Here is an 8,847-nt window from a genome sequence, read left to right as displayed (position 1 = left end):
ATGTTTAGAACAGGGCATAGTGTAATAGATCATGTCACGTATAACCGGCACTACCTATTATCACTACAAAGACAACTAATTGCACAGTAAGCTTTTCATTATGTCGACATGTATGTGTAAAATGTTGTACGATTATCGCAAGGCACACAACGAAAGGGAAAGCGAGGATTTGTTCAGAACTGTTTTCTTGTTTCAATCATCAGTGAATCTACGTAACAATGGAATGGGGACTACTTGAAACTAATCTTATATTGATAGATAAAAGTGAAAGAAAGGGAAAAAGAGCGAAACAAAAAAGGTGATAATCGTCCAACATTTTACACATACATGTCGACATACATGTATATGAAATGCTTACGGTGAAATAAGTTGTCTTTGTAGCTATATTAAAACTCCTGTCTCCGAAACGCTTGTTCACTAATAATACTACAAAAAAATGTATTGGCTACGGATGCACCTGCGAATTAGGACATGTGTCAAAAAGTATTAAACGTTTTCGTTCCCTTCCTCTCAAAATACTACGGGAATGATGAAAATATGCTAAGAGACTACAGCTATAAAGAAAAGAATTTCCGAGATACATCACTCGAATAATTTGTAGAAGTGACAAGGGAAAAATTGATGTGAATAGTCAAGAAAACAGCATGCATAATCCAATCAGTGACAAAAACGTAGTGACAAGAAAAAGATAGAAAATATCAAGAGATTATGGGATCTATTTCGCATCTTCACGAAAAACAGTGCCAAACAACTGCAAAGACAACACATTCTCCTTCTGAACACAAAGCTCAGGTCCTAACTAACATATGTACAAAGCTTCCAACACGGCAAGGACATTTTCTCTCCTTTTCTTGCCACTACGTTTTTGTCGTTGTCCTTGAAATGAAAATGTATTTTTTGATCAGTAGTTGTAACCCTCATGCTGAACAGTTGCTTTCTGTTTCGTAATTTTTTTCATATCTCTATATCTGATATTTGGGTTGGCATAACTTCTCCCCGGTCAGACTGTTCCGACCGGAAAGGGTGGTGGAAGGTGTTTACATCTAGATACGTTCAAGCAGCATGCATGCCAGATATCTTTTACTAGTGGTGTTTGTACATAGTGGACAAATCAATATATTCATTGGGTTGAAATCATCTGAGGAAAATCGGTTGCTCCCCACAACAGAGCTCCCGCTTTCCGCCGACTGACTTGATACCTGGCTAAAGAGTGGTGATATTTTGCAGGCTAGCTTGATTCGAAGTTTCGGTTTACTTCTTGTGTGCTCTTGGTGGCAATCAGGAGTCGATTAAAATCAAGGCAGTAGGCGTATAGAGCAAGCCCCGGTATGAGGAACAAAACCTTCCCATATGAAGTAATCGACGAAGTTGCTAACAGTTATCCCCTGTTGGTATCTTCGTTACTTCTGTCTTCACCACAACGTGCTTCACCAACTGTAGCAAGGACAATAACACGCGGGAAATACATTAGCTGTAGTTTTAATTTTCATGTTTTTAGTGCGCACGCAACACACTCTTTTGTCTTTTCATTGCGTGAACCACTGTAACGGGATGAAAGAACAATGATATTCAATGCATATCAGTGCCGAAAGCGGAAGCTAATGTTGAAGATCATGACATTGTCACATCTTGTAAACCCTTCCTATAATATCTCCCTCGAGGCTAAAGAACCTCCATAAAACTGGGACTCAATTCATATATACTTAGCAACAAAGACTCTCTGTTGCACTTTCTCAAGTCTGGTGCGTGCCATGCATGTTTCACATTTTTCGATTCCTAATGAGGTGTGAAGGTAAAGACGACATTTGAGAGATAGTTCATGGTGGGGAATTCTGTATGTGTGTGTAAGTGTGTGTGTGTCTGCGCGCGTTACATGACAAGAATTTTACACATTGTGTCAGGTAAAGGGACAGTGCTAGAAATAGATGTGAACTGTATTAACGTGAGGACTTGGCACACTGTACATCTACTTACTAAGGGGGAACACCAGCTGCTACTAATTACAAATATATTGGCTACGACCAGGAAGAGTTGTCTTCTTATTTGAATTGTTGATATTGAATTCGAATAACTTGCCGAATTTGGAAGGAGAATTAATTTGAAAAGGTGGTGAAAATTGGTCAAGGAAGTGAATCATGGACGATAGTGACTGCACTTCGGAGGGGTGTGTCGACTATGATGCACAATCACCATCGCCACCATTAGTGATATGGACAAGCAGAAGGGCAGTTCCACCGCCAGCTACATTACCTTACAATGCACCTTACACAGCTCTATACCCCGCAAACCACGATAGTGGTGAACAAATAGCGACCGCTCAGGTCTCCTTTAGTTCTATTCAGGGTTCCTCATTCAGTTCTTGGAACACACAAACGTCTTCCTTCGGTGTACTTCAAGATTATCGGCTGAAGAGCGTTGCTGACAACGTCATGGACCCCCGACCCGAAATCCAGAGGGCGAAAGATACAAAGCCCAGTGAAGCTCCAACCACAGCTGTCTTAAACCCATGTTTGGATCCCATGACATTGGCAATGGACGACGATCACTGTACGCGAGACAACAGTAAAGCAACTGTAAACTATTCCGTTCCCGTTTCAGATCACTACACAGGCAGTGGGAACGTAACGTTAAACTCGGAGTATAGCAATTTATCAAGCAATGCTGGCAATGTTAACGTTAACGGAGGCCGCAGAGTACATATTGCCGGATATGTGGCAGTGTCTTCCCAAGTGGCTAGCTTACCTGAGGATCCCAAGAATCACAATCGTGAAAGGATCAACAATCATCACACCTCAGAGCCGTTTTCTGAGGCAGTTTGTCAACTTCAAACTAACCATCGTCAACCGGAAACGTCACTCTGCGAGGAAACCGGGAAGTCACCTGATCGCCGGCATGATCAGCTAGATCGTGGACATTCACATCCTGGAGAAAAAACGTATAAACGTAAGCATTGCGATAAATTCTTATCTATTCAGTCTTGCGTAACATCTCATGAATGTCCACATCCTGAAGAGAAATCGCTCGATTGTAACTTGTGTGATAAAACGTTCAATAACCTACCTCATCTTACACGTCATGGACGAGTTCACTCTGTTGAGAAACCATTTCCGTGCAAATACTGCGCCAAGCCGTTCGGTGACAAATCCGCTCTAAATGTTCATGAACGTATCCATACCGGAGAGAAGCCGTTCAGGTGTGGTTACTGTGATCAAATGTTTCGCCGTAATACCCAACTTAGAGTTCATGAACTTACCCATACTGGAGAGAGACCATACAAGTGTAAATCGTGCGAGAAGTCATTCACGACGAAATCAAAGCTCACCCGGCATAGACGCATCCATACTGGAGAGAGACCATACGAGTGTAAATCATGCGACAAGTCATTCAAGACGAAATCAAATCTCACCGTGCATCAACGCATCCATACTGGAGAGAGACTCAGACCACACAAGTGTAACTTGTGCGACAAGTCATTCACGACGAAATCAAATCTCACAGTGCATCAACGTATCCATACTGGTGAGAAACCATACAAGTGTAAAGTATGTGGCAAAGACTTCCGAGCAACGTCAACTCTCGCAAATCATCAACGAATCCACACTCTTGAGAGAACCTGATCAAGTGTCAGCTATCGTGACAAGTCTTTCAATGTGAAAAACAACATGGAAGACCATGCAAATACAAACACCGTAAAACAGAAAGATTGTTTTCAAGATTGTTGAAAGTGCTACTCATAAGCCCGTTTCGAACCACAAGTAGAATAAAATCAATGTCGTTTCAAGCCCGATCCGTTATGCATGCAAAGGTCTCTACTTACATGCTAACTTCAACATAATTATGTAACGTGCAAACCATTATCATTGCCATTATACTCCGAGTGATATCCACTATTTCATTTCTTGTTTTCCATTGCACTTCTTACAGAAAAGGAACGTGTTTCCATACTTACCTTGCCACTCAATTGCGCTAAACTTTACTGTGTGTTTTTTGGGATAAATCAGTCATGCTATATAACCGAAACCTACTGCTGGAGCACGCATGCCTGGTACGGATCTTTTCGCTGGAAGAGGCACTCTACTTTTTTTCATTTTCGGACATGATGCTAAAAATTTGTTCATGTATGTACTCTTGGTCCCATGTGTCATACTGTATAGTAACGATCTACAAGTACTACTTATCAAAACTCTTCAAATACTATCGCACTGTCGTTGTTGGGTGAAAATGCGTAAACGGGAAATTTGACTGTCAATACTAGAACTCAAACCAGCGATTCTCTTTTTTGATAGCTGAGAACGTAAAACGTATCTTACTCCACTGTATCAGACCAGTGTGAGGTTGATAGGTTGCCTACTAGAGTCACAGTTAGGATGCACCGCCAGTGCTGGATGTGCCAAATGCCAAATGCAATAGAGAAGATGGTATTTGTGATGCTTATCATAGCGGAATGGTCTTGGGGAATACCCTTCTTGTCTTGGTCAGCAGCCTGCATGTCGTCGTCCTCATCAGCTTCGCTATCACCACCGGTAGTATACATGTCGGTGGCGGGTCGTTTGGAATCGCCATTGGAGTCTCCAGTGTGTGTCGTGCGAAGAGAAGGGTGATCTATGCTAGCACCCTGACTGTGCTGCAGGTTAATAAGCAGAGCCAAGCCCAGGAAGGCAAGAAACATGATTCTTATCTTAATTCGTCGCACGGAGGTGCAGCGGGTTGAGCCATGGGGGTCTGGGGTCGAATCACGTTGTTTTATTTATAACTACACCGCTGCCACCAATGTAATGGGTAGCCGAGTGGTAGGCGCGGTGCAATTAACAAGAATTACTTTTATTCTACTTCTTTCAGGTACACACCTGAGATATAATTATTAGTGAAAGTAGAAACGGCAAAATAACTGACTTTCTCTCCGGTGCACACCTGGAGGTTGAATAGCTCGTTATTATCAAAATCTCATCTTCGAGTTAGCTTTCGTTGCTATCTAATCTAATCTTCTCTTCATCAAAACAGAAATGCGCAGCCGCTTTTATGCAGCAGCTGCCGTACGCTTACATACGGAGATACACTAAATATACATCAGGCAAAGCTCCGTATTAGTTCCGTACTGCTTCCGTATTGGTCGGGCAGGGATACTACATAAGCATCTCGCTCTAGAATGAGTTTCATGATCATTAGTGTCCAAATTATGGTAATCTATAATGGGCATTATCATTCTCTTAGTATTGACTCCCCTTGATTTTCGCTATACCTAAGCAGTCAAATATTCCTGCATATTTCACTCCTGAGGGCTATACTGACTGCTTATATTTGATTGCTTAGGGGTTGCGCAGTGGAACAGTACCTAGTGCAGCATTGTCACTGCATGAGTAGGTGGTGGTGCAACGGTTGTACAATCATAAAACCGGGATTCATGAGGTTATCGTTCTGAAATTTGAAGTACGGACTGTTTGCCGTGATAAATCTAATATTGACTTCGTACTTGGTCAGTCTCGGCTTCGCATCGGTCTTTTACTCGCCTTTTATTTCCTATATTGACCTCGTACTCAGTCAATATTAGATACGTATAATAAACTTGTGGCAAGGAACTAGATTTTTTCCATTGCTAAACTTGGTATAAATGTGAGCTATTACGACACAAGAAATACAGGATATGATATATTTTCCACGAGGAGCTGACCTTCCCTTCTGTATGATCGGGTGCATTTCATTCCCTGCGAGGACACTGTTATTGACTATACTTGGACTCATAGCTGTGCGATATGAATACATTTCGTTACTTTAACTGCAATGTAAGGTAAAAGAGAATCTCTTCAACAGTCCTTAAAATTGATTCGGTGAGACACATTCTTGACTGGCATTTCCAAGACCATTGCTCACATCTAGGGCTGCACAACACGCAGATTCTACTTCAGTGACTGGATAGTCTACACAGAGTCATAGTGCCTACTCCTCCACACCTTTCAGTGCACTGAAGTGTCACTGAATCCGGGACAGAACAAGAACGCATCCATATTGGAGATATGCCTATACTGGAGATATGCTTTTCAGTGTGCGGAATGTTCCAAATCTTTGGGCAAGCACTCCAACCTAGAAGTCCAAGAAAGAATCCATCCCTTAGAGAAACTGATCAGGTGACAGCGCTGGTGACAAATCCATCAAAGCGAAAACAAAATTTGAAGACCATGCAAATACTAAGGGTCAATGGTTTGTTTTTCCAGATGTTTAATTTAGGTCTCCATACAAATTTCACTGCTTACATGCTGACGTCAACAAATGTAAGATCAATAACATTATCATTGTATTGCAGTTGACATCTACAGTTTAATTTTATGTTTTCCATTGGAGTTCTTACACAAAAGTAATGTATTTCCAAATTAACAAGGAGAAACAATTTTATTGCGCGGAACGTCCCTAGGCGGTTCATGTTTTGTAAAGAAAAACAGTTCTTTCTTTAAAATGTCGCTCATCTTCTAGAAGATATACTGTGCGGCTTGGAAGTTCACACATGATTCAAAATAGTTGAGTTCCTTTGTTTCTGTATGTAACTTTGATCCCATATGTGGTATTGTACAGTCCCGTTCTAGTCCATGTCAAAATTAGCCAAAATTTCTAATAATGAGATAATTATGATGAAGAAAGGAAAAGGACAAAATGTAACGAGTTATGACACACTGTCCACCAACGTAACCAGATCCCTCTTATACAGTCAGCGAGTGCGACAAAATGGTACAAAACTGACAAGGACTACTGAGACATTTGTGTCATAATAATTATTATGTAAGCACATTTGCTTTGCCCCTACAAGAGGCTTGTTTACTGAGACATTCGGGGTCCTGACACCTAGCTCCAATACTTCTCCAAGGTGCAAACCAACACCCTTCCAACTTGGAAAGCTCAGGTTCTGAAAGGTCCACGAGGGGAAGGACAGCGTTTATTACATAAACTAGAGCCGCCCAAGTTGGGTGGTCTGTTGCTTTGCGTCGTCGAGTTGTAATGAAGCCGGTCCGTCCAATAGTCTTACTAGTTTCGTCATCATCCAGTAACTTTCGGCATTCTTAGTTGTCGTGACACGTAGCTCGTGCTCTTCTTCGTTGCGCTTTCCTTGCCCTCTTGGAACTTTCCGAACCTGAGCCTTCCGAGTTGGAAGGTTGTTGGTTTGCACCTTGGAGAGGTGTTGAAGCTAGGTGTCAGGTCGCCGAATGTCTCAGTACTTCTTGTCAGTTTTGTGCCATTTTGTCGCACTCGCAGCCTGTATAAGATCTAGTTACGTTGGTGGACAGTGTGTCATAACTCGTAACATTTTTTCCTTTTCCTTTTTTCATCATAACTATATTGGCTCACCATGCGAGTTCAAATAAAATAATTATTGCATTTGATCCCTGAAGGGTGGTGGCGTTCCTCCGGATGCGGAAAAGAACTGTGAACTTTTTCTATTGTCTTTGTGCTCCGTCCATTCAACACCACAAACAAAAACAGAGCTGCATAGCCAGTGGCTGAAAATGGTGAAGTCTAGTCTAGACACTAATGCTGATCTATGACGTAAGGGGTGTAAGGCCACCAACTACACTATCACATCTCTACATCTCATCGTATCACATCTCTTCACACCTCATCTCTTCATACCTCATCTCTTCATACCTCATATCTTCATACCTCATCTCTTCATACCTCATCTCTTCATACCTCATCTCTTCACACCTCATCTCTTCACACCTCATCTCTTCATACTTCATCTGTTCATACCTCATCTCTTCATGCCTAATGTCTTCACACCTCATATCTTCATGCCTCATCTCCCCACATACTTGTCCCTAGTCGGGCTAGACTCACACCATCGCCTCATCCTATCCCTTTCCTCATCGGCATGCCATAATATTATATTATATGTTTCAAATTGTGTGATTCCAAGTCAGAATTGGAGGTGAAGACTACATAAGAGAGATGGGTGTGGGTTGGGTTTTTGTATTTTAGAAAAGCGGTCCTGTCAGCTTTTTATTATCCTTTGTATGTGATTGAGTGTATGCGCGTGATTTCACAAGACTATTGTGTAAAGTATAACTTCAGTGCCAGAAATAGAGGCGAACTGAATTGATGTGCAGACTTTGCGCGTTGTTCTTCCAATTACTAAAGAGAAACACCAGCTGTTTACTAATTACAAAACTATTGAATACAACTAGGGAGTGTTGTCTTCCTATTTGAACTGACTTCTTGTTACTTCCAAGCATTTTATTTGTTGTTTTGATTAGGAAACCTTGTAGTGCTGGAAGAAGAATTACGGTTGTGAGAATTGTTCGAAGTAAGTAAATCATGAACGACTGTGACTGGACTTCGGAGGAGAGTGACGACTCCGATGCACTCTCAACCCTGCAGCCATTAGTAATATGGTCAAGCAGAAGGTCAACCTCGTGTCCTCCACCGCCAACTGCACCATCTTATAGTACACCGTACTCAGCTCTTCACCACGTATACCCCAATAGTGGTAATGAAATAGCCACATCACAAGTCTCCTTTTCCCATTTTTCTCTTCAGAATACCTCATTCAACCCTTGGAAATCACGAACATCTTTCGCCGGTGTTCCTCAAGATCATGTACCCAAGGACATGGTCACAGATAACTTCAGGGACCCTCGACCAGAAATCCAGAGGAACAAGGATACAAAGACCAGTGATGCTTCAAATACAGCTGTCGGAAACCCATGTTTGGATTCCTTGACATCGGCAATGGACAAGGATCAAATTTCGCAAGGTAGCAGTACCCCAACCGTTAACTGCTATCCTGAACTAGTTTCAGATCACTACACAGGCAACGACGAAGTAACGTTTCACACTGAATATGGTAAGAACTACAGCAAATCT

At 41.8% G+C, this 8,847-nt stretch overlaps 1 protein-coding gene across 1 annotated transcript; it reads left to right on the top strand.

The window, feature by feature from the left end:
* Positions 1-2,135: 2,135 nt before the first annotated feature.
* LOC135826786 (zinc finger protein 845-like) lies at positions 2,136-3,617 on the top strand. Its single transcript, XM_065339391.1, has one exon. It carries the CDS (start codon positions 2,136-2,138, stop codon positions 3,615-3,617), a length of 1,482 nt encoding a protein of 493 aa, XP_065195463.1.
* Positions 3,618-8,847: the final 5,230 nt, after the last annotated feature.

The sequence above is a fragment of the Sycon ciliatum genome, chromosome 10 (assembly GCF_964019385.1).
Source record: "Sycon ciliatum chromosome 10, ocSycCili1.1, whole genome shotgun sequence".
NCBI lineage: Eukaryota > Metazoa > Porifera > Calcarea > Leucosolenida > Sycettidae > Sycon > Sycon ciliatum.
Note: the sequence above shows the minus strand (reverse complement) of the source record. Positions and strands in the feature narration are given on the sequence as shown.